This window comes from Rhinoderma darwinii, chromosome 9 (genome assembly GCF_050947455.1).
Source record: "Rhinoderma darwinii isolate aRhiDar2 chromosome 9, aRhiDar2.hap1, whole genome shotgun sequence".
NCBI classification, from domain to species: Eukaryota; Metazoa; Chordata; class Amphibia; order Anura; family Rhinodermatidae; genus Rhinoderma; species Rhinoderma darwinii.
In genome coordinates, this window is record NC_134695.1 from 92,666,220 (window position 1) to 92,693,209 (window position 26,990).

Below are 26,990 nucleotides of genomic sequence, written 5' to 3' on the forward strand. Positions count from 1 at the left end.
AAAGTTACTAGTAATATGAAACTATGTTTATGAAGCTGTTAAATTCAATGCAGTCAATATGTGGTGCAGTCAGAGGGGTAAAGCCTTGTGCACCATTTGGCTGGATTCAGATATATATGTTATTTTTTCTGAATACTGCTTACTATGTGGAAAGCCAGTCACCACAAGACAACTGCAATAAATTTCACCATATAGTATAGCCTCCAGCTCACTAGTCTTCTCTCCTATCAAAATAACATTACTAAAGAGCCATGCATGAACAAAACTAAACTGCATAACTAAAATTATTAATGTCCTGAGGTAGATATTATAATCAGGCAAAGATTGACTTAAGGTCCTTTTATACGGGCCAATATTGGCCGCAAAAACGAGCGACGATCAACGAGACAGACTCGTTGATCGTTGTGCGTTTGCTCCTTTCACAAGGAGCAACGATTGGTTATGTATAGGGACAAGCGCTCGTTACTCCGATCGCTCGTCCCCACACATTTCCATCATGTTGGCAGCACCTCTCCCTCTTTACACAGGGGGAGGTGCTGCCGACAACAATAATATTTAGTGCTGCTAAAAAGATGCGATCAGCTGATGAATAAGCGTTCGCTCGTTCATCGGCTGATCGTTGCCCTGTTTACACTGGGCAATGATCGGGAATGAGCGTTCATACGTACGCACGTTTGACCAATCATTGGCCTGTCTAAAAGGGCATTTGGCCTTCCAGTAATTTACTGATGAATCAGAAACTCAGATTGCACAATCTTAAAGTAGAATGTCCTCAAAGGGCTGTCTAAAAAGGTACAATGTCGTCAGTAATCAGAATAAGGGTACAAAGGCCTTGGCTCTTGACTGATCCAGCCATGATTGTAATAATCTACTGATCAATATTACACCTGATTGAACAACCCTTAAGAAGAATGACATAAAATGAAAATAAAAACATCACACATAATAGCATTCATTAGTATCTAATTTGATCAAAGAACCAAAAGGAACCAATATTATTATTATTTTTTTAAACAATTAAAGCCTATGTCCGTATGTCACATATTTACAGAACTTTTATAAAATAGTAGCAGTTAGCTAAATCTGCCCGATATATTGTCTATTTAACTTTTTAGAAAAAACATGTTGCTTTAAAAATAGATTCAATTTGCTTGTATTATTCTAAAGAAGGCCAAAGCTATAATAGGAATTCTGAATTTGGGATTTTCCTAGATAACAAGCACTTAGTCCCGACTGCTGTATATTCTACAAAGCATTTTTATGAATCTAAGCTAGGGAATATGTTCTTTGAAATTCTAAAATCCCAAATGTAACATCTTGAAATTAACGGAGAATAATACTTGACTTGTCCCTATTAACCTGATATCAGAACACTTTCACGACTAACTGCTCTCATCTTGTGCCCACCTGTGTTAGCAGGAGTAAATCCTGGCAAAGATGGGCTGTTGATACCGGGTAACAGTACTGGAGGGATACCTTGGAGAGCTGAGTATGGTGTTGGAAGATTGAGTGCTTGTAGGGAAGGGTTATCAAACACACCCTGTTGTGGAGTCAAACCCAGAACCTCATTGGCTTTTTTAATTCGGTCTAACTCTTGTTGAGCCATTAGTTGGCGAACAGTGGCTGGATCAAAGTACTCTTTCTCTTTGTCCAACTGGCTTCCAATAGCTTCCTTAACTTTGGAGATATGCTGTAGGGAGAAGATATGATCGCGCACGGAGAGACGTGCGCTATATTTAATACCACACAAAGTGCACTCTGTTTTGGGTCCCTCATAGTTAGTTTGGTTTATTCCGAAGTGCTTGGCCATACTTAGTTTGGACTTCTTATCTTTTGCCCGGGCATTTTGAAACCACACTTGGACAACTCTCTTTGGCAGTCCGATATCATTTCCCAGGACTTCACACTCCAACATAGTTGGCGTTCTATAATCATTAAAACAGGATTTAAGTACTTTCAGCTGAAGATTTGTCATTTGTGTTCGAAACCTCTTTTGACCAGGTCGATCTCCACTTTCGCCAGACCTGCCAGCTGAACCACTTGCACCTGGGCTAGGAGAACAAGGATCTGCAAGACTGGAAGTTTCACTATAATCAATTATACCTTCATTCTCATATTCTTTGCTGTAATAGCTTGGAGCAGGGCTGACCAATCCAGAAGACATTTGGTCCTCATACTCGGACATTGCCAACATGGCAGATTTTGGCAAGCCTTCACCGGTTACAGATGCAGATTTGGTGTCAGCTAATAAGCCTGTTGTACTATCATTATCAGCATTTCCTTCATCTCCTGTAGTGGTGTCAGTTAAAGCAGTATTCACTGAGGAGCAATCATCATTGTCTAACTTAGTCTGATCAAAGCCTAAATTGATAGATGACATGGAAGGGCTCTCAAAATCTTCCATGCCTTCAACCTTAATAGATGATGGGCTGAGCAGCGTCCGAGGAGAAAGGTCCATGGATTTGCTCACTGGAGAAAGGGAAATACATTGTCCATCATTGCTGCTATGCGGCAAGTTATGAAATGCATTACTGTCAAAAAGATCTCCTTTCAGCTGGATTCCTCCATCACAATCGACAAGCATTGCTGATAAACTCATATTATACCCAGCTTGTTTGGCCTCATGCCAGTGTCGGGATCGTATGTGAGCTTCCAGTGCCGTTTTTGCCTTAAATAAAGCTCTGCAAAATGGACAACGTCTGTGAGCCTGTGCTGGTCCGACAGCTCTAAACTGGCCCTTTCTTTCCCTTGCTCTTGTGTTTTGAAACCACACCTGAACTACCCTCTTCTTCAAGCCTACTTCATGGGCAATGTGATCTAGCATTTTACGCGTTGGGTTAGAATCTAGCAGGTACTTTTGGTACAAAATCTCTAGTTGTTCCGGTGTAATTGTGGTTCTTAATCGCTTGTCCCTTTGAGGTTCATCCCCACCTGTCCCACTATCATTCTCCCCTGGACTTGCACTAGCTTTTTCTTCCAGCTTTCTTTTAAGAGAGTTCATTGCAGAGGATGGTGTTGAAGGAGAAGTAGCTGAACTAGTTGGCATTTGAGAAAGCCCCCCAGAAAGCAGTTGTCCTGCTAGTAGTGGATTACTGGGGTCAAAAAGCATAAAGGACATATCCATTGTTCGATCTAAAAACTGAGGATGAATAAATTGATTTTGAGCACTAAGAAAATGGAGCTGCTGATGTTCTTGCCAATGTTCAAATGAAGGGAAAGCCAGCTTGCACTGATCACATTGATACGGAATTAACTGATGTGACAAATTGGGCAACTGTCGTGGAGTTGACGAATGATGGGACTTCATAGGATGATGAGAGATCTGCAGCGTGTTTGGACTTGATTGAGTCATAGAACAGTGCGAAGGTTGTGACTGTGTGGATGGCGATGAAATCGGTGGAAGTTTCTGTGGCGTTGAAGCTTTTTGTTCTGATTGATCCTGCTGTGGAGGTTGAGACTGTGTGCTCTGAGGCTGCTGTGGCTCTTGCTTTGGTTGCTGTGGCTGTTCTTGAGTTTGGTTTTGCTGTGTCCTTGGAAATTCAAAATGCTTTGGTTTATCATCATGGGTAGCTTCTGATTTAGAAATATACATTGAAGACTCATCTGTGTCCATCAAATGTTGAGGGAAAGCTGTGCAAGTTGTGTTTGTGGAAGTTGAGGCTGCATTGCTAAAAGACTGATAGGGCATGGGGGTACTACAAGATGAGCTAGATGGAGTTAACAAATCAGTGGCATCCATGGAATCCTCATTTTGGCTGTCATCCTGCAGATCTTCATCCTCATCTTTATAGCATAGCTTTTTCTGATGTTTAATAAGGTCAAAAATCCTCTGAAAAACTAAACTACACTTTTTACACTGGTAGTTTAAGTTGCTTGTACGAATATATCTGTCGTTTGTCAGCTCACGCCTCTCCCCTTCCTTGCCATCTCCTTGATTTTCATAGTTCTTTCGTGCTTTTTGACGAGCATTTTGGAACCAGACCACAATAACACGTGTAGGAAGGTTAAGTAGGTTTGAAAGCTGTTCAAATTCATCATCTTTTGGGTAAGCATTGGCATCAAAGAAGTCTTGGAGAACACGGAGCTGGTAGTCTGTAAAGCGTGTTCTGGAAGACCTCTTATTACCCCAATATTCATGCTTTTGAGACTCTGGAGATGGTGGCCTAGAATCAATCTTCAGTTCTTCCAAGCTAGTAATGGGAGGATTATTAAAATTATAAGGGGAATCTTTGTTGCGTTGACGCTCCTTAAAAAGGGTGTTTCTAAACCAGTGCTTAATCACTTTTTGGGGCAACCCAGATTTATCAGCCATTTCTTTAATTTGCTCCTCGCTAGGGGAATTATTGATATCAAAATATTGCCTTAGAACTCTTAGTTGGTCATCAGTGATCCTGGTCCTTGGCCTTTTGTTTTGCTGCTGAAGGAGACTGGGATTCAGCTGATGTTGATACAACTGGGCCAAGTCTGCAGAAAGAGTGTCTACTGACCCCAACTGCGGCTGCAGTTGAGCTGGCATTGATTGCATGGGCATCGTTTGCATCATGAGGGGTGAAAAAATTGGCAGTTCCATTGGCATTGAAAGTTGAGCTAATGACACCGATGACTGTGCTGGTGAAATGCTAGGTGGGGTGAGAGGGGGAGCAGAGACAGGGACGGTTGGTGTTATAGCCGGTTGTGGAGTTGCTGGAGGAGGGGGTGGAGGTGGTGGTGGAGGAGGGGGTGGTGGTTGAGGTGGCGGTGCCTCTGGTGTTTGGGGCCTCAATGGATATAACTTATCATAGTGGTCTCTGTATTGCTTTGAAAATTGCTCTAGCTGCTTAAAGGGCAAATAGCGTTGGTGAACATGCTCTTGGTGGCTTTTTAGTATAAGTATATTGGAGAAGAGCTTTCCACATGAACTGCATTCCAATTTCTCTAAACAATCAGTTTGTTCATTCTTCCCATTCTTTTTCTGTGATTTCTGTTTGTTTTCATTGTATTGAATTACAAGTTCAAACCCAAAATTTTCAAGCAAGGCTTTGGTGGCATTCCCTCGTGCATCTGATGCAATACGAGGTGGAAGCAAAAGAGTCTCAGAGGAGGAACCTGTTGCAAAGTCTTTCTTTTCTTTACACTTAAAAGAATCAGATACAGACTCACTTACTAATGCAATTTCATCTGCTCTCTCAGACAACTCTCTTTCTTTCTTTAGTTCCTTTAAATTTTCTTTCACCAGTTTGTTCTTTTGTTCCGATGGTTGCAAAAGTGTGGCGTGAATGTCAGACATACACATCTGGCTTTGCTGCTGTTGGAGGAGATGCGAATGGTGAGTATGAGCTTGTTGCGCAAGTTGTAATGGAGTCTTAATGTCTTCCAACAAACTGGAGCTACCTCCTGTCAAAGTTAATGTGCCACTAGTCAGGGGCAAACTGACCTCCGGGTTAAACTGGAAATCTGTACTAGGGATATAGAAAGGAAAGAGCAAGTGTTGCTGCTGCTGAAGTTGAAGCAATGTCTCAGTGGTCATGGGAAAATGAGGGAGAAGAGTTGGGTTCAACAGTTGAGATTGCAAGATGGCAGCTTGTTGCTGTAGCTCTTGCTGGAAATGGGCTTGCACCTGTGCCTGGGCTTGGGCCAATGTTTGGGCTTGTTGTTGTTGCTGCTGCTGTTGTTGATGCTGCCGTGAAGCTATCATGTCTGCTAATTTTTTACGGTTTACATCTTTATGTTCAGGAGGGCAAGAAACACCAGCCGCCATTAGACTGGTTGTGCAAGGGTTGACTACTGCTTCAAGAGATGCTTGGCTCATAAAACTGGAGCTGACTGCAGGTGTAACTGTGGTTGTACAGGTTGAAATGGTGGTGACATTGCTACTGACCGGGTTTGAGGTTGTTGTGGAGGTTACAGACGTACAGGTACTATTGGCACTAACTCCGCTGTTACTACCACTTGCTGCTTCTAGTTTCGCTGCACGAGCCTTTGTTTGGTGCAAAACAGACCTCATATGTATTTCAAGAGTGGAGCTCTGACTGTATGCAACATTACAGGTGTTACATTTAAATGGTTTGTTATCTGGGCTACTGGTGGGCTCAGGCTGTCCCGTTGTTGATTCTTGCAAGGCTCTTTTAAGTTTGTGCAGATGAGAGACAGAATTGTAATGGACCAGCAGAATGTTCTTCTGGGTGAAAGACTCTTTGCATACTGTACACTTATAGGGTCGGGATGGATCCAAAAACTTCTCCATTGTAAAATTTGGGCCCTTACGGAAAGGAAGTGCTCGTTTGGGTTCCGAACCGGAGTCCTCTTGAAAAGAACCTGAATCGCTCCCTGTGGGACTCTGCTTATCTTCTAGGTCGCTCTCATCCTCCTTTTCATCATCTACCAGCATGCTCTGATCATCTGCCATTGAAGCATCTCCCACATTTGTAATGTCTCCATTTACTAAAAGCCCACTGTACAGCTGCTGAATGTCAGACTCGCTCAACTCCAGATGGCTGGTTTCCAGATGCTTCTTTAGAGCTTGGAATGTGCGGAAGCTTCTCTGGCAAAGACAGCACATGGTGGCAGCGCGGATCACGTGATACTGTGAATGCAACTGGAGTTTTTCAATGGTCTTGAAAGCTAAGCTACACTGGTTGCAACGATACTTGTAAACGTGGCGATCAGAGACTGGCAATTGAGGGCGCTTGTTGTGAACTTCGTTTAAATGCGTTTGAAGAGCAGCAGAGGTTTTGAACACTTGGTTACATCCTTTCTTCCAACATAAGAATCCCGAATCTTCTCTTGCAGAATTACTGTCACTTGCAGGTGCTTTCTGTTCCGAACTCAGCTCAGTCCCCTCAGGAACAGCTGCACTCTTAGACACTGCTTCAGCAGGTTCTAATAAAAAAAGGAAGAAGAAAAACGAGACTATGTAACCAGGTGTGTATATGCTTGACTTCTTTCCACCCTCCTTAGGATCCCATTTAATGGATCTTTTTGCTTTTAAAATAGTTTTTCAGTAGGATGAAGTTAACTTGCCCTTACCTGAAACCTTTTCTGTATTCTCAGACACCGATGCGGCTTTCTCCCTCTCTGGTGGACTGACTGGTAAGAACATACTGCTCGGCATGAGCATCTCTGGAGAAGATACCTACAGAAGAGAAACAGGATATTAACTACAAAAGTCCACGCAACCAGAATGCTTCACCCCAAAGAATGTCTCTGAGAGTGTCCCCAGCTGCTCGACAACCCCTCATCACTCAGGAGGTGGCCTGCTCTAATTATCAGTACACACTAAAAGAATAATCTTCTAATTAATATTTTTTCTTCCTTTCCACAGAATTCTGACTTTGATCACAAAGAGTGTTTTGTCACAGGCTGTGAGACGGCCAATTACAGAGATGTACGGGAAGCCCCCCCTCCTCCCTCCTCAATCTACCAAGCACATATTAACACCCCTAATTAATTCAGACCGCTAAAGATAAACGAGTGTGCCATGTTCCTGAGTGAAAGGAGCAGCCTGTTTCCTTAAACTGAGAGATACACATGGGGAGGGGGCATTGTGAAGACACAAGAGATTTTTAAAGGATCAGTTATCATTAGAAAAAAAGCATCAACACAATGGGGTTAATAATAAAATAGACTCTAAATCTGCATGGACAAAACTCCTCAGAAACATCTTCAAATGTAGTGACAGAATAGATGCCAAGCCAACTGGAAAACATGTCAGCATTCAATTATACATGTGATATTTTCCAGTTTCTGCAAGAGAGGATATTAACAATAATAATACACATTTTAATGAGTCAGATTTTTATGGTGATTTATTTCCTAGCAATTGTTATGTATATATGCCAATGTGAACGTAAGGCCCTATGCACACGGGCGTAATTTTGATCCGCGTTCAAAGTACGGATCCATTCATTTCTATTGCCCACGGACATCTTCCCGTATATTTACGGGAAGGTGTCCGGGCCGTAAAAATGACCCGCAAAAAAATAGGACATGCCCTATATTTTGATTTTATGGGCCGTGCTCCCATAGTTTATAATGAGAGCACGGCCCGCAAATGCGGGTGACTGTCCGCGGCCGTCCGTGCCTGTAATCACCGGCCGTGCAGGGGGCCTAAGACAAAAGATTCTGCCTTGTGTCATCAGCGCGCCAAAATTTGTGTCGTGAAATGCATCTATTACTATTCCTAATTAATATTGCATGCACCATTGTAACCTATGTTTTGTGCAATGACATAATTAAACAAGGGGAAACAAAGCCTTCTTGTCTGATCTTCTTCTCTGTGAGGACATTACAGGAAGAGGCAAGCCGGATCACAAGCACGGACATATTCTCATTTAAAGGCAAGGGGAGGAATATGTGTCCGCTAAATCCCCACACCCGGCAAGAGCAAAGCTGTATGCAGAGTCTCGGAGAATTCCAGCTCCACAAGACAGCTCTATAATTGTTTTCATACACTTTAATTAGAAAACCTTGCCTGGCCTTGAATAATAAGAGAAAGACTTCTGTACTTGAAAGGTTGAAGTCAATCAAGTGTGAATGACGGCAGACGAGGAGGTGAGCGGGAGACGTTGTCTGCTCTCTACTTTAATCATCTTTCCTGATTGGAATTCTGGCAGGTTTTGAGAGGTCTAATGTGCCTGCTACCTATTCTGTGCCTCATCTCTCAAATGCCTCCAGCGTCACATATCAGCTGATATTACACAATTGGCAAACAATACACCTAACAACCTACAGTCAATTGAACCATGAATGAAAACTTAGGTAGGACCGCGCGCCCAGAAAAGTGCCCACTGCACACCTGTAAGCAAACTCATCCGTGCCATAGCAGTTGCCCGGCACATAGTGACCAGTGTAAATAATATCCTGCGTATCGCACAGCGTGGCTTTTGCAATACACAGCTGCTTGGCCAGATATGTAAATTGCATCATTAAGGAGCACACGGCACTGCTCTGTGTGCCCACTGATCTCTGACTTGCGGGTCAGCGATGCAACGTGTCAGCTGGCTCTCCACTGGCTGCCCATCACACAGGATAATTACATGCTAATTGTGTGAGGAGGCCCAGCTGACAGAACATGGCCACATTTTCAGAGGCTGTTTACACCATGCTGGGGTCTAAGAGGTGTAAGCTGGACTCTTAGGTCTGCCCTATAACCCAGCTATTTTTCTTTCCATATTGAAATGAAGTAGAAGAGAGAAAAAAGGGGGGGGGGTGTAGCGTGCGGAGGCTAGATTGCGAAAAAGCGGCTGACAGTGAGGGGAGAGCTAAGGACACAGACAAAGAAAAGAGGAAAGAGGTCAGGAAAGAAAGGGAAAAAAAAAACCCTCTGACTGTCGGCGAGGTCCAACATGCAAATCCCACTTGCAGACAGACTGCATATTTCCATTACAAAGAGCGCAAAGGTTGGAGAGAAAAACTCGTTAGCAAGGGGAGGATATTAAGGTCACTTTGCATTTACACCATCTAATTGGCAAACATGAGCCGAGCAGCTTCCACTTAAGGTCCCTGCAATTGTGTGCAAACGACAGCGGAGACTAAACGCTAGAGAAGAAGGTGGTAAGGGGCCGAAAGGCAATCGAGAGAGCGAGGAAACGGCTGGATGCTGTGGTCAGCAGGGATCGGATCACGCATAGGACTGTATGGGACTGTGGGTAGTATGCTGCATATGGTCAGTGATGTGAGGTGACCAATTGCTATGCTCAGAGCGGACTGAGTGCACAAAAACAGTGATGCAGGATATGGAGCAGAATCAAAGCCATGGTTGCCGTGGTAACAGACGTGACACAGGGCAGGTTGCAGAGAGCTGTCTGAGTTATTATTAGGGACATTACGTGAATGCAAGGAGCCCATGCGCACAGGAGTGCCGTAACCATTACCAATGACTTGGGACATCCTCTCCTTCACTCATTTAAAAGAATGCTTCTTTACAATGCTATATATGTGTGTGCACCACATGAAGCTCTCCAATGTTTTAAACAAACGGGGTCGTGCGCGCCACTTACCGTGACAATAAGTTTGTCCACACAGTCGGGCGCCACACTGTGCAAATGGGTGAGGTGCAGCTGCAGATGGATCTTGTTGTTCAGCATATCCTGGCACAGGGGACACCGCAGCATAGGCTGTACAGAGTGTTGGGTCATTGCATGGACTCGCAGTCGATTCACATCTGAATTGCTGTATTTGCAGTATGGACACTGGTAGAGCTGAAAGGAGAAGGCTATTAGTATTGGGGCAGGAAAAAGATGGCTAACAAAGGAGTGCACGGAAAAAAAGAAAGAGCCATAACGGCGGACGATACCTGCTCGTTTTTCTTCTCTTCAACACACTTTGCTCGCTTGGCTAAAGGAGGTTCAGTGCTGGTGACTGATGAAAGCTTGATCGGAACCGAGTCTGAAGGATCCTTCTCAGAGGGAACAGAAGATGCTGGAACAGAAAATTCAGAAAATAAAATATAAATATCAAACCTTAACCAGTTCGTATTTAAATACTGGTGGAAACTCTCTACTGTGTTGCGGAGAAAAGCAGAATCATTGCATGTGGAATTCATAGACTATATATCCACTGGATGGGTGGATAATGGCTTCTTTACCTGCACCCCTGTTACTCTCTGTGGCTCCTTCAGGCTCCTGGTCTTTTGGGGCTTCCTCCTGTTCAACAACAGCTTCATAAGAGCCCTCTGCATCCTCGGTCGGATCATCTGCAAAGAAAAAGGCAATGGAAATGAAGATGGGGTAGTAGATGTATAGCTATACAGTAACAGATCAGTTCAATAATTGACTCCTAAAAATTCCTTCAGTCTTTAGTTCCATGTAAAAACACAAATGTGAATTGATCCTTATGCTCTTACTATAGAGAGTGACTGCGTGTAACTCAATGTTTAATATACTGCATGATCTGATGAGATGTTGCATTTCCATAATGCAAAATACTTTATTGCAGAGCTCAGTCTGGAAACCAATTCTGAGTCGATATTGTTCTTAACAAGTGCTGTCGAGCCCAAAAAGAAACCAGATTCATTTTAGAAGTAGAAAGGCGCGATGGTGATGTTTATTTTCAGAAGCTTTCGGAGAGCACAGCAGAGCTGAAAATTAACAGAAAAATGCCTTCTTTCTTATAGTGTTCCTGGAATTGCTCAGACGCTGCCACAGTGCAGTTCCTCATATGGGCTAGAGGTGTCATCCTTCGCATAGGGAGGCCGAGAACGAGAGCCGAGACAACGTGCCAAGGAACTTGAGGCTTTGGAGAGACTAAATGACTTCCTAGGTCATGATGTCTGATGTAGAGGAAACACAGTGTTCATCCTTGCTGCAGAATGAATTTCAGCACAATCTAAACCAGGGACTATAAAACCTGGCCCCCCGAGGGACGAGATTCCCATTGCATCGAGAATAAGACACACAAATACAAATGACACAAAAAGAATTCGAAAACAAATACATATAAATGTAAAAAGAGACTGCACCGGTATACGTATAAATATTCTAGTTTCATTCCAAAAGTCGATACTTTATATACTTCATTACCAGATATACTCATATATACATGGGGGTAATGCAATGTGAAACAGCTGTACATTTGTTGGATAACCATGACTAATGTTGCATATTTAGGATTTTTCTTTCTTCTTTTGAGTAGGTTTATCTGCCCATAGACCCCCGTATGGAAAATGGCTCATCCTAAGCAGAGGCAAATATTGTATGGCAGCTCCTAGCAGAGCGTGAAGCTATTATGCCCTGTCATGGCGAGAATGAATCTCTTACTCCCTCAAACATACCCGTGTTCAAATCACCATGAAAAATGTAATTTCAATGTCAGTGGGACAATGGCAGACATGGACTAGAGAGTCCCCTCCTGCCGGGGGAGGGGGCATAGAGAACCACCCGACATCATTACAAAACCATCCACATGATAACACGTGTATAAAATCAATACATGTATGCCAGCACGTGTCAATAAAGGCTTTAAAAATAGATCTGACAATAGCGACTGCCATGCCAATGTAAAAACCAAGGCACGTAATGTGTCAAGAACCTGAACAAAATTACAAGTGGCATCATCGTTATTTGATTATCGTAGAACGACAAGATGGAACTGAGGATTTTTACTTTGGTTTAGTAATAAAAATAAGGGTACAAGTAAAAGGCTTTACAGGCCGGTCTAAAATATAAAGGAGTATATGCATAGCTTCAATGACAAATATTCACCATATAGTATTCTACAACTATTACTTAATGAATAAGCCACTCCATTCAAATCACCAGCCATCCTTGAGCTACAAGTACAGTAAGGAATCTTTTAAGGTGACCATACACTTTCAATAGCTGCCGGCCAAAGGCTCGGCCGAGCGTGCGTGTGTTTACATTGGGTAGAGGGGGAATAGGCCGCCGCCGGACTCCTACGGCAGTGGCTTATCTCCTATGGGAACGAAAGATCGGCATGTTGGATTTCATCTGCCGTCGAAGAAGAGTTGGAAAACCCCCATACATATTAGATAGTTGGCTGATCCCGCCAAAATCGACAGATTCGTCCGACTTTCCTCTAATATGTATGAACTTAAAGATCCAGAAATTGTCCAAATGTAACATCTGCCAAACATTGTATCAAGACCAAGGAAGACAATGGTTGTGTTCTAATCCTTTAGGACTCTGTTCCTTTGGGTGCGTAAGTAAGCTTCCACGCCAGTATAATCTGGCAAAGACTTAGCACTGCAACGTACTATTGCAAAATATGATATTTATTGATCCATATAATAGGTATTAACCCAAATGAAATAACGTTTCGGCCTTACTTCAGACTTTTATCAGACAGGGGTTGAGTCCTCAAATACAGTCTGGCGGCGCTTGCGACCACAGTCGCTATTAGGGAATGGCGCCATTCCCTAACAGAGACTGAGATCGCAAGCGCTGCCAGACTGTTTTTCAGGACATAACCCGTGTCTAATACCTAGGAGGAAATATCCGGACAGCATGAGGTTTTCAGACCCTGAACCTGGGAGTATAATGTCTGGGAGTATTGGGTTACCATCGAGAATTTAGCTTCCAATGGTTCGGATAAGCAAACAATGGAGCACAGGGCATGCACAATTACTGCATCTCTATGGTGTGGACTTTATATAGTACTTGCTACACCTGCTCGAGATTGATTTAAGAAAATAAAATGTTTTTGAGAGACAGAATTGGTAGCTTCATTTGTCGGAATTTACACCCTATCCTCTTTTAACATGTCAGGCAAGCTTAAGCGTCTGTTGTTCTGCACCAAGGGGAAAGCTGGGACCAGTCCACCTTGAAATAAAGGTTGCCCTGGTTAGATGTCAGCCCCTGGAGGAAAAACACAAACTCGTGAGAAACCTAATGTAGGGTATAAATGCTAATCACTGTGGAACCTTTAGGTCTAGTTCACACTTTCTTTGCCCAAAAACTCAGTGTGAACTAGGCCTTATAGGTAACCAAGTGTAAACCTCGATTATCACAAACAGAGATTCCCCTCAACAAGGTTTATATAAAGTAATATACAATTAACTGTTATAAATGGCAGTTTTGATGCAATGGATTTTGGAGGATACGTGCCTCTGTAAACCTGCTTCTTCTTAAAGGGGTTCTCTGCATTGGGAATCCCTTGACAATAAGATAATCACAAAGAGTCCCCCTGCTGGGACCCCCAGCGATCAGCTGTAATCTGTGGGGAAACCTGCCAGTAAGTGTTAATTTTACCTGCAGCGCCACCACAGGAGAAATTAAGTATTACAGTGTCCATTCATATCAATAGGTTGTCTATATAATGTAGGACAGTACAGGTCCTCCAGAGAGAGAGACGCTCTTTGCAACTACTCACCGCTCTGGTTAAAAGATAAGGATCCTGAACAGGAGACCCCCCCCCCTCTATTGGCTCAGAATTCCTTAATAGGGTGTATGAAAATGGGTTGTCCAAACTAGACAACCCCTTTTAAGAATCTATCAGAATGTGTGAGTAGATCCATCTTTTAATACGTCACAAATTCAAGTTATTCCTTTAAACATTTTATAACATTATCCACTGCCAAATGTCACTTTTGAAAAAAAACAACAGAAAGAAAAAAATCAGTCCAGGAATTCGGAACCGCCCATAATCCCAATTTAGAAATGATAAACCCAGAGTAGTAGTAGCGCTGTTGTTAGCAGCCTTGTCTCCTGCTCCCATAGGTGTTATAAACATAGGTGAGAGAATCCTCTGCAACTCTCATACCCACACAACCCCGACTGCGAGATGTCTCGCTTCGTTGAGCTGTCTCAGACTCTCGATCAATCGGCCACACATATGGTGCATTCAGTGCTGTGTATAATCAATATGCAAATTGCCTTCTGCATTGATCCTGTATTAATTTTCAATTAGGGAGCTCACAAGGGGTCTGACCAGGTCAATACGGGAAGGAGCAGACAAGTTGAGAAGTAGCAGATTCCAGGGGACTCTGCTGAGACCTTACTGAATAGCATCCGCCTCACCACAAATCCCAGTCCTGAGCCTCAATACACTCTAACTTCATAAAAGCTTATATGTTCCATCATCTTCAGCCCGCAGTACTTGGTATCCACCAACCACCCACACCGCACCGTCTGATAGACAGGACTCAAAAGCACATCCACTTAGTCATGACTGTATGTAAACAGCCGCTCTACCGTGTTCACACCACATTCTAAAACACATGAGGTAAATCAGTCTGCACAGCATTTCGAGGTACCGGCTCACCATTTAAAGAGTCATCTTTTTTTGTCAACTTGTTGAGAAATCCTCTATTTCATTTGATGCTCACTTGTAAAAGTGGCAAAAAAAATATGGCGGCCAATAAAGCTGTCACTTAGCTTTTCCATACTTCTGAATGGCAAGATTGCCCGGACATAACTGCATAGGCGGACTTATCATTGAAGGGGTCTGAGGAAGCTTGATGGCTGTAATGCCAACTTTTTGCCGTTACCCAGCTTTCCCCAAAAAAAGACAAAACTAAGAAACAGCTGAACAGAATTTTTTCAACTTGACAGAAGAGGTTAAGGATGGATTCACACGAGCACATTACGTCCGTAATGGACGGAACGTATTTTGGCCGCATGTCCTGGACTGAACAGTGCAGGGAGCCGGGCTCCTAGCATCATAGTTATGTACGACGCTAGGAGTCCCTGCCTCGCTGCAGGACGACTGTCCCGTATTGTAATCATGTTTTCAGTACGGGACAGTAGTTCCACGGAGAGGCAGGGACTCCTAGCGTCGTACATAACTATGATGCTAGGAGCCCGGCTCCCTGCAGTGTGTTCGGTCCGGGACTTGCGGCCGAAATACGTTCCGTCCCATTACGTACGTAATGTGCTCGTGTGAATCCGGCCTAACACAAGGCCATAGGCTCCGATCACATCTGCACTATGGCTTCAGTTTATAATGTAAGCCGAATCGTTGTCCGGAAGACACCCAACGGCCTCATTGACTTATCATGGTGTCTGTCGGGGTTCTGTCAAGCTTCCTGTCATTTAGAACTGCTTGCTCAGCTACTCCTGCTATCGAAAGTGACAGAAATCTCGACAGAACTCCCGACGGAAAGCCGCAACACAGATGTGAACAGAGCCTTATAGTTACGGTGCCGTTTTCTTTTCATTCATGTGAAAATGTCCTTTATGGAAATGGATGAAAAAATACAACTGAAAACATTATACGCTGCACTACGTGACAATGTATACAGAATGGTTAATGGAGAAGTCTGTGCAGTGCATGATCATAGAATCCTCTTTCACATCCCTGTGGCTGCCCCTATTCTGACAAATTACCCTTTCAGGGACACAGTGCCCTCATGTTTTCAATCCACTAGATGCCCGCCGCCGTTTCTCTACTGTACGCTAAACGGTAAATGCGCACACCAGCATATGAGGCACTAAGCCTAATTGGTCACTGGATAACAGTAATTAGTGCTCTGCTCATTAATGAGTAAAATCTTTATTGGCTCCATTGATCAGTGGACTTGTTAGCCATTCTCCTAACCAATGGCAGGCGTAACGAGCTGGCTTATTGGCATAGCAATTAATTAAATCAATTTCTAGCCAGCAGCTGCCACTTGTTCCAAGATTGTTAGGAAACTGTGACAGTGCAAACGTCAAATGTGTGAGGGACAAGCAGAACTCCCAGCATGCACTATGCCGTGAAAATATACCTGTGTGCCCAAATGAAGGCCCGTGCCAAGGAATGCCAGGTGGTGCCCCGTTAAAGAATCTCAGTCCACATGTTGACTTTACCATGGATAATAATTTCGAGCACTGCAGGTGAAGGATGGGGACACTCCATTGCACGGTTAGTTATTTGGGCAAACGCCAAGTGGTGACTGGTAGTACATAAGTTAATATTTTCAGAACAAAATAGAGAAAAATGAAGAATAGATAAATATGAGAAGAAACAATGTAGAATCAAAGCGTGGCACTTTAATGAAGAAGTCAGCCGCTTCTTCAGTCACCTCTATTTATTTTGCTTGGAACCCAAGAATAAAAGCCCTTGAATCAGGCAGTAATTACAGTTTCTCTTCTAAGTTCTAACTGCAGATCAATGGTACATTTTAAGATGCATTGATTTACAATTAGCATGGCTTCCCCACTTAAGGCTTTAGGAGAAAATTCACTTTTCTGTTCCATTCTGTGTGATCCGGCAAATGTGGCAAAATATCTAAAGTGTAACGATGGTGGATGCCCTCGCCCGGTGCTCTTACAATCAACCGATTGCCAGTATACATTAAATCTGGTCTTACGAGGGTGGAGAGGTCAAAAAATGATATAGAAAGACAAAAATAACTTTAGGATTACACATCCTTCATCACTTTAAAGGTCTTGCCTAGATAATATAGATAGATCCACCACTCCCTCAACATGCCCTAATAGAGCGTATAAGAAGCAGGTATAATAACAGAGGTCACCAGACAAACCCTTGAAGGACAAATGCCGCAAGTGGGGCTATAACACTACATAGAGGTCACTATTGGCTCTCAAATGGTAAAACAATGTAATACGGTTACCTGAAGTTCTTATGCGAAACTACAGACAACATATTGTGAGTTGTACATATACTGATCAGCCATAACATTAAAACCGCCTGTCTAATATTGTGTCTCCCTCGTGCCACCAAAACCGCTATGACCAGTCGAGTCATGAACTCCACAGGACCTCTGAAGGTTCCTTGATATTTTGGCACCAAGACATTAGAAACAGATCCTCTTAAGTCCTGTAAGTTTTGAAGTGGGGCCTTGATGGATCGGACTTGTTTTTCCAGCACATTCACCAGGTCTCCATCCAATCAGGCATCTGTGGGATTTTGAGATCAAGAGAACACCTTGAACTCTATATGTTCCTCAAACTATTCCTGAACAATGATTGCAATGTGACGGGGGCATTATCCTGCTGAAAGAGGGCACTGCCATTAGGGAAGGGGGTACTTGTCTGCAGCAATGTTTAGGTAGGTATCACATGTCACATCAATATGAATGCCAGGACACAAGGTTTCCCAGCAGAATATTGCCCTGAGCATCACACTGCAACTGCCGGCTTGTCTTCTTCCCATAATGTGTCTCTTCCCCAGGTGTGCTACACACATGCACCCGACTGTCCATATGATGTAAATCATGACTCAAGAGAACAGGCGACCTTCTTCCATGGGCCAGTTTTGATGCTCCCGTACCCATTGTAGGCGCTTTTGCAGTGGACAGGGGTCAGAATGGGCACTTTAACCGGTCGGCAGTTACACAGCCCCCAAATGCAGCAAGTTGCTAGCAGTAACTTTTCAAGCTCTTCTGTGGGATCGGACCAGACGGGCTAGCCTTCACTCCCCATGCACAGCAATCCTCTATGGGCGAACCCCTGACCCCGTCATTGGTACATCGGTTGTCCTTCCTTAGTGCAGTAGCAGGTACTAACTATTGCATACCGTGAACACCCCACAAGACCTGCCGTTTTGGAGATGCTCCGACCCAGTCGTCTAGCCCTCGCAAATTGGCCTTTGTCAAGCTTCCAACACATCAACTTCAAGAACCGACTATTCACTTGCTGCTAATATATCCCAACCCTTGACAGGCGCCATTGTAACAAGATAATCAATGTCATTCACTTCAGCTGTCAGTGGTTTTAATGTTATGGCTGATCGGCGTACACTGACTTTGATAAAGCTGACCAGGGATACGGATTTAGCCAATAAAAAGGCTACATTCCCTTTGAAATGTATCTAGATGATATAAATGACAATATGAACAAAGCAGGTAAACTGTTCAAAAAGACAAAACCTGAAATGAGCCAAATTCTCAAAGCGTAATTGAATAAAAAACGAAACTGCTGAAAGTAAACATAAAAACAAACCAAAAAAATCCTATGGTATATTAATATCGGCCCATACACGTCCTTCAAACAAAACGATGAGGTGAAAATTCCAAGCGAGTGAATGCACTTTGCTCCGTTTCATAGAACCAAATGGATTTGGTGCTTTTTATACATTAATCAATCAATATTACTGGCCGTACATGAGCAGCACAGCCAAGATAGGAGTGACCTCCCAGGCAGACAGGACACTTTAATGCTTAGAAGACAGCACAGAGCTTAGCAACTTTGCGAATATGTTTGTGCCTGATTAGCCCTGGAAGGCAGCGGCTGTGAGCACTGCACTAAATATGACAAGGTTAGTCGTTTTCAATTTGCGCAGGGAGACGAAATGAGTGACTGTGGGGGTGGGGGAGAGAACATGTGAGGGGAAGGAGGAGGGTGAATGAACTGTCCCACTTGTACATGGAGAGAGTCTGCATTCTTCCAGACTTGAGGAGCTTGCAAGGCACAGAGACTATAATTAAAGAGTAGCCTTCAAACACACACACGCAGACGTGGCAGCCATTTTTCAGTCTGATGCAATATTCAGCCCATCGGTTCGCTATGAATGCAGGTGACCTTGACTAGATATGAAGTACTTTGTGCCCACGCCACGCTCATGCCTGCCAATTGGTAGGTCAAGCAAAGGGGTTACAACTTTCTATCACTTCCATTAGGGTACGTGAAGCTAATATCAGGACCCCCGTCAATAGATTCAGACTCCAAAATCCAGTAGATAACACATGAACCCAGAGCATATGTAAATGAGACGTTGTTTTCTGAAACAGACCATCCCTTTAAGACTCTCTTCAAGAAATTTTCTAGCCATTGTGTTTTTTTCTCAGTAGAAAGTAGGAAAAGAAGAAACGTATTAATATATTTTATGTAATAATTCAGGCCTCCGGTAAGATCTGTGTTGAATGCACCAGCCGTACGTAAACAATATGGCTGCGGGTAAAGATTGTCCTTGTGATGTCACGTCCGCTTGGTCACGTGACCGCATTCTCCATAGGCTCTCACATAGTACATGCATCTGCATTAGCGCTGAAGGAGCTGGGTGTACAGAGCAAGACACCACGGATGATGCACACACGAGATTACAGGAGCACAAACGCGTAAGGGCATCAGGTTTTTTAAAGGGTACAGGCAGGGGAGTAACTATAGGGGGTGCAGAGGTAGCAGTCGCAACCAGGTCCTGGAGTCTGAGACACCAGTATTATAAATGATATATGGTAGATAGGGGCCCTGTTATAAGTTTTGCATTGGGGCCTCGGAGCTTCAAGTTACGCCTCTGGGTACAGGGTTAGTAAGCAAACTTTGGGCACAATGGGCAGATGATTTCTGGAGAAAATAATGTAAAAACACCTAGAAAACCCCTTAAAATGTTCTAAAAAGAAGCTAAACGTTTGTGAAAATGCTCAGAAGTGTAGATATGTGAGGTGATCATGAAACCTGCTCCGCACTAACTTCACACACCCCTCCTCGGTATCATCTCACAGACTGGTACAAGAATGTGATGAATAAATGAGATAATTAGAAATCCTGTTTGTGAGATATAAATCCTATAATGTGCATGCAGCTCGGCATAACAAATTGTTAAAAAACAAGATAAAGGTGATAAAAGGGAATGAGGAAAAAAAACAGTATATATAAATAATAAATAGAATAATTTAGGGTCAGTTCACACAGTTTCTTGGCACTGATTTTGACATGGAATCCGCGTCGGAATCAGCGCAAAGAAACGCGCCAAATCGCCACCCCATTGATTTAATTGGGAAGCAAAAGCGTTTTTTTTACCCCGGATGGCTTTTGACTTTTCGCAAAAAAAAAAAAAAAGGCATGCTTTTTCTTCCAGCGGTTTTCACAGAGCTCGTTCAGAGCGTTTTTTTGCCTTTGATTCAGCGGTTGGGGGCCAAAAAAAGCTGCAACAAGAGTGGGAAAAAGTGTCAAACAACGCTGGCAATTCAAAATCTGCCTCAAAATTTCTTAGGGGATTTTGAGGCAGATTTTTTTCTGCCCGTCACAAAATTCTGTGTGAACTAAGCCTTAGATGGTACATAAAAAGTAGCACGTAGCAATTTGCCCCAAAACAAATCAGTTTTGTACATAGACATTTTTAGAATATAAGCCACCTGACCAAAGCTAAGATTAAACAGTAAGTCGGACTAATAAAGGATATTTCTGTCCCAACCCAACCTTGCCCTGTTACCTCCCTCAAATAGCCAGGGGCAGATTAAATGGAAGCCAGAATTACCCAGTAAACACTTTAATAAAAACTAAATTGAGTAGGATGAGGAGTTTCATATCCTCTTCTAAGTCACTGTGCTCGGAGCAGGGGAGAGCAAACAAGAAACAGGCTGCATGGCATTGCTGACATTCCAGCGCCCGCTCTCCTCCCGTCTGCATCTTACTCTGCCTGAAAGCATGAATACTGAAGACCCCTGCCTGGTAGGAGCAGATTAATAGGGTGCCAGCCAGAAGAAACAAAGGAGAAGCCACATTAGTTATTACCACTAAGGCCGGGTTCACAAGAGAGTGTTTTGCTACTGCGTTTAAAAAAACATTGACATTTATCTGTTCATTTCCATTGATACAAAGTGGGTGCATTGTATTATTTTTAGGGCATGATCTATGCCTGGCAGCTCTGTGGGTAACACCATTGTCTTGCAGGCTGCAGCACTGGGTTTCTGGAGTTTGTATATTTTTCCTATGAAGATTTCCTCTAGGTTCTTCAGTTTCTTCCCACACACCAAAAATATATTGATAAATTCATTGACGTCCATGAAATTAAACCTTAAAGGGGTTGTCCAGTCCCCAAAAATTGATGGCCTATGCTCAGAATAGGCCATCAATAGCTGACTCCCAGGATCCCCGCCGATCCGCTGTTTTGAAGGGGGTGCAGCTCTCATACGAGCGCTGCTTCCCCTTAATTTCTACTTGGTCACTGTGACTCTTCGACACGCATTTAGCGGCGATTCACGGGTATTGCAGCCTTCTTCTCCCATTGAAGTGAATATGAAAAAAGACTGCAATACCTGTGAATCACCTCTACATCCGTGTTGATGATTCACAGTGAGCAAGTAGAAATGAAGGGGGTGCAGCGCTCGTACGAGCGCTGCACCCCCTTCAAAACAGCTGAAACAGTTGAACATTTTCTTCAGTGCGCTATCCGTCTTTTTATCTGATAGCACACAGGCCCAATCAATTATTTTTGCGGATTCGTGTGTTGATCCACAAAACTCAGAGCAGGTCCCATTCTTGTCAGTTTTTGCGGATTAATCTCGCCCATTCTATTCAATAGTCTGTTACAAAAAAACGGACCACCTATGGAAGCCGACTTTTGCGGATCCCTGTTTTAAAGCCGTATAAAATGTGTGCATGAGGCCTGAGTGATTACAAACTGTGTACATTGATGTTGGTGCTATATACGTGATGGCAAACAAATAATATAAGTATGTTTATTCTTTAAATAGGAAGGAAAAAAATCTCGTGTAAGAATTTGTGGTCGTGTGTTTATCGGGCACAAAAAAAACGTGCATAAATTTATAGTTTTTTGTTTTTTTTTGGTGCGGTTATCAGCCTCGTGCAAAGCCAAGGACCGTAGTGAAAGTCTTGTGCCGTGCATTGAAGAGGCATGTATCTGTATTATTGTGTTACAGCTCAGTCAGACAATAGGGAACATATTGAGTGTGAAGGAGCTGTATGCACACATGACTGACATGAGATGCTTCACAGAGGGGGCCACAGAAAGAGAGGGGTAAAGGCCCAAATGATGGGGTTAATGAGATACAGACTCTCCGCGTGCGCACCCTCACACACAAAGCGTCATTTCCATGAAGTCCGAACAGGAGAGAGAGGAGGAGCCCGGGCACTGGGAGACAACTGGTGGAATCAGAGTCTGACAGTAACACTCAACCTCTTCCTGTCCAAACAAAAGCTCCCTTCAAGGAGCGGGCTTTGTGCTCAGTATCCCTTATAGACCCCCACCCTCTCCAGCCCCACACACTCTCAGCAGAGACCTGTAACAATGAGGGCAATGTGCAAAAAAAGAGATGCCAAGGACTCGGGAAGAGATTAACAGAATCTGCTGAAACAATACGTCCACTAAGAAGATTCTGTCTCACTGGAGGAATGTGAGAGGCCCGGCCAGCATCTTTTTTGGCCTTGCATAGAAACAGCAGCCCCTGAGATACCGGTCTAAGGAAAACCATAACGTGAGGGGAACAATGGAATAAAGCTGCAGAAGGCGTCTTAAAGGGATATCGAACCTAAACTTTATGACATTTCCTTTTGCTTTGCAGTTGAAGTTTTTGCTATAAGCAGCTATTTCAGGCCGGGGAGAGGCGGACTGTAGTGCTCTTCGATGGGATAACAGGAAGTCCAGGGAAATCCCTTCCCCCATGACCACCACTTAATCTCACATATCTCCAGTGCTGAGAAGCTCCAGGAACATTTACATGAATATGTAGGAAAGGCTGAACTTTATAACGGTTTAACAAAAAGTAAAAAAAAAACAACATTTTACTTCCTCCTAACAAATTAACCACAATCTAAGGTCTAGTTCACACAGGGGGAATTTGCAGGCAGAAGAAAAATCTGCCGTAAAACTCCTTCGGAAATATTGAGGCAGATTTTGCCTTGTCCGCACTTTCTTGCCGCAGTTTTCGGCCACGGACTTTGAGGGCCGCTGGCAAAAAAAAAAGCAGCGAAAAACGCTTTCGCTGCCTCCCATTGAATTCAATGGGAGGTCAGAGGCAGAACCGCAGCTTGTTCTTGAACATGCCGGGTTGTTTTTTTCTTGCGAGTGGCTAAAAACCGCAGCTGAAAAAAAAAGTCTCTGCCTCCCAATGAAATCAAAGTACTTTTTTTGCGCTGATTTCGAAGCAGTTTCCGAGCCAAAACACTGTGTGAACTGGCCATTAAGGCGTTCATAGTGTATATTTGTAAAACACATTCTGTAGATTGCATAAGGCATTTTTTTTCTGTTACTTGAAACTTTGGTCAAAAGTTGGAGCTTAACTTTAGGTTGAAAGCGTCTGTGTGGCAAGAACAGGAATCCGCTCTATATCAGACACAAGTGAGAATACTACACTCCGTGTGGCATCCCGGGGGCAGTATGGGTAAGATTGTCTGTCTCTCCAGATACTTGCATAGTCTCATTATTGCAGCAATTAGCAGAAAGTGTCCCAAGGGGAAGATGGAGGAAAAGGTTAGTGTGGTTGGAAAATCTGCAGTTACATAAAAAGCAGATGTGTCTCCATAAACACAGGTGTGCACGCACTTTCCGGTGGGCGTCACGTGTATAATGGTGTGCCCGCAATCCACTAGTCACGGCAATGAAAGAATATGGGCAGACATATATAGAGTAAAGATAAAGCACTGACCGGACTCTGCAGGAGGTGTAGATGTCCTGATGGTAAAGATCTGGCCAAGGTCTTCTTCCTCTTCTGGCAGCCCCTTCTGGAGCCTCTGCAGCTTGCGTAGACTCTCACTGCGTTGGTGTTTCATAGACCGGACATGTTGAATTAAGTTGAGTTTGGCCTTGGTGGAATAAGAGCATAGCACGCAGTGGTAGTAGGACGATTCTCCCTCGATCCCACTCTCGTGCTGCTGTAAGTGCTGAGGATATAAGGAAACACAGGTCATGAGTGTCTGTATGACTAAAACAACGACAACGACAAAAAGTTACTAAAATAAAATTATGATCAGATAATGGACATGTGTCAGGTCATCATTGAGCAATTACTGCCTCTGTTCCACACGAATTTGACCAAAAAATAAACTGCATTATATTTTCAGCCTTCTTTGTTATATGGGTTTCTGGGAAAGTTGGATGAAGACCAATATGGCGACTATGACTGGTCCGACAGGAATCATCACCCAACCCGAACAGCGCTTTTTACTAGTTATACGGACATGGAGTCAAAGGATGCATCACTATATGACTAGACAGATTGGCCATTCAGTTATCTTGGAAAGCTGGGTGAGCCCTATGGGAGTTGTAATAGCAGCCATATTGGCTGGCACAAAACACATACATTATGAATTTCATGTAGTGACATAAAGTTCCATTAGATGTAAGCAGATAAGAAGGTTTACTTGGTCATGAAGTAGAGAGAATCCTACAGGTCTACAAAAGGAGAACACTAGGGAGAACAGTAGGGAGGACAGTAGGGAGGACAGTAGGGAGGACAGTAGGGAGGACAGTAGGAAGGACAGTAGGGAGGACAGTAGGGAGGACAGTAGAGAGGACAGTAGAGAGGACAGTAGGGAGGACAGTAGGGAGAACAGTAGCGAGAACAGTAGGGAGGACAGTAGAGAGGACAGTAGGGAGGACAGTAGAGAGGACAGTAGGGAGGACAGTAGGATTCCTCCAAAGGAGGCTGCACAATGCAAAAGGCAGAAACGGACTCGGACGCTGTCTATTTAAAGGCTTGTCACTTTAAAAGCAGCTGTTAAAGCAAAAATACATGCACCCTGAAAGGAAACGGATCTGTCCCTGCCAGATTTCAAGGCGGCCATCAGCGCATGTGTCAGCGCATTGATTGCTAGAAAGCTTGTGGGGCCTTTTTTTCCCAACAATGGGAAACTTCTAACATCTGGTTCTTCACGCATGGATAGCAAAATATTGATCAGGTTTAGCTGAAGCACCACTTTAAAACAGAACAGACAGAAGTACATTCTGATGGAAGGCAGAGAATACCCGAGGGATGGGAGACAGAAGCGCACACGGTTTTGTTTACACTGTCAGTACCAAAAACACTGCGCACCATCATCACGCCGGATGCCTCAAGATGACCAATAAAATGACCACAAGTCCCACAACTTGCTAACAGATGTGTATTATACCATTACACACTTTTTCCTCTTTATAGAGCAACTATGTATCAACAATCGTGTATTCAGATTTTACAGTGATAGAACTACAACTACCAGCATCCTATACTGTTGGTTTCACAACATCAAGAGGATGTACAACATAAAATATATGCAAACATAATATAAATAAATTGTCTAATATACCCGAAAAAATCTACAGGACAGTAACAAAATAGAAAAAATGCATAGCGTCCTTCTGCATACGATAGATAGATAGATAGATAGATAGATAGATAGATAGATAGATAGATAGATAGATAGATAGATAGATAGATAGATAGATAGATAGATAGATATGAGATAGATAGATAGATAGATAGATAGATAGATAGATAGATAGATAGATAGATAGATAGATAGATAGATAGATAGATAGATAGATAGATAGATAGATAGATAGAGGACTCAGATACACAGTATTTTCACACACATTATATATAAATACATACACACACAGACATATATATGCACATACATACATACATACTCACACTCACCCCCACCCCTTATCCCCTCCCAAAAGCACAGAGGCCTCTTTCTCAGCTTCTTTCAGATCTCCACAACCTCAGGTCATAAATCACATACTCTTCAGCTGGAGAATCCATCTCTTTAATGAAAAAGTTATGTGAAAGCAGCTGTCCTCCTAGTCCTGTTCCAAATAGTCCATAAAAGTCTACGGCTGGTTACATCCTCAGCGGTCCACCACCTGCAGACAGGCCTGGAATTTCCTGGTGAACTGGGGAGGGCTTTGGCCCTGCACATCATTCATTTTCCTCTCAAGCGAACGCTCATATTTCCACGTGACACCTCCCTGTCCATCTAAACAGCACTCGCTAAAATGGCTGCGTGCTATGACTGCAAAATCACATCCAGTAGGACGCGGTCATCTTAGATTGGAAGCTGATTTCTGCAAGGTTCATAAACTTACTGTCTGCTTATTCTGATTTTGTATAGCCTCAATATGAATAATTATATAGCACAGAGGTTTCCAACCTGTGGCTTTTCAGCTGTTGTTGAAACTACTACTCCCAGCAAAGGCTGTCATGGGATGCTGGGAGTAATAGGTTCATGACAAGTTGTAGACCACTGATAAAGCAGAACAGACAAGGCTAATCTGGCCTAGGAGAGGTTGAAAAACTACAAATCCCAGCATAACCGGCCAGTCGACTCAACCCCGGTACTTATTGTCCTACCGGTTAGTTACCGAACAGCTGCAGATGTACGTGAGCTCTCCAGACTTAATTAACTGCATTCTCCGAGAAATGTAATATTGCACAATGACAATGATACAAAATGCAAAAGTCACTTTTCTTTATCTGCCCTATTAATATTCAGCAAAATATGCGGACATGACTCATGACATACCGGTGGGAAGAAGGAAAATGAAAAAAAAAAAAGAATTAGTTTAACTTTATAAATCTACAGGTCTGCAAGTCGTAACATGAATAAACTAAAATAAATATTACAACCACTGATTTAAAAGAAAGAACTCTGCCGTTATATTGTCCTGAAACTTTATCATGTCTTGGCTTTACAGGGGCTATTCTTTGCAGCGGGGAAGTCCTATGGACTTTTCAAGAAGGTTATCGTAGTTTAAAGGGGTTGTCTCATGTGGACATGCCCTAATAGGCCGCCCGCTTTATGAGCCAGTTTGGACAGCAGCTAAGGATCCCCCTCTATGAGCCAGTGCGGTGAGCCGCTAACAAGCAGCGGCTCTCGATCACGAAGACCTGATCCGTTCATGTAAAAAAATGGATGAAACACCTTTGAATGGCCACATGTAATACTAGA

General features: G+C 43.3%; 1 protein-coding gene across 9 annotated transcripts in view; it reads right to left on the reverse strand.

Annotated features, from left to right (window-relative positions):
• The window catches only part of ZFHX3 (zinc finger homeobox 3), a 718,852-nt gene that overhangs the window by 3,193 nt on the left and 688,669 nt on the right, over positions 1 to 26,990 (reverse strand). For 8 of the 9 annotated variants that reach the window (XM_075838516.1, XM_075838515.1, XM_075838512.1 and 5 more), the window contains 6 exons: positions 23,705 to 23,939; positions 10,565 to 10,672; positions 10,274 to 10,398; positions 9,978 to 10,178; positions 7,006 to 7,111; positions 1,408 to 6,858 (listed from right to left, as the gene is read on the reverse strand). In XM_075838516.1, the coding sequence (XP_075694631.1) occupies positions 1,408 to 6,858; positions 7,006 to 7,111; positions 9,978 to 10,178; positions 10,274 to 10,398; positions 10,565 to 10,672; positions 23,705 to 23,939 (6,226 nt within the window). The remainder of the gene's footprint in view (positions 1 to 1,407; positions 6,859 to 7,005; positions 7,112 to 9,977; positions 10,179 to 10,273; positions 10,399 to 10,564; positions 10,673 to 23,704; positions 23,940 to 26,990) is intronic. The other variant, XM_075838519.1, reaches the window with a different exon arrangement.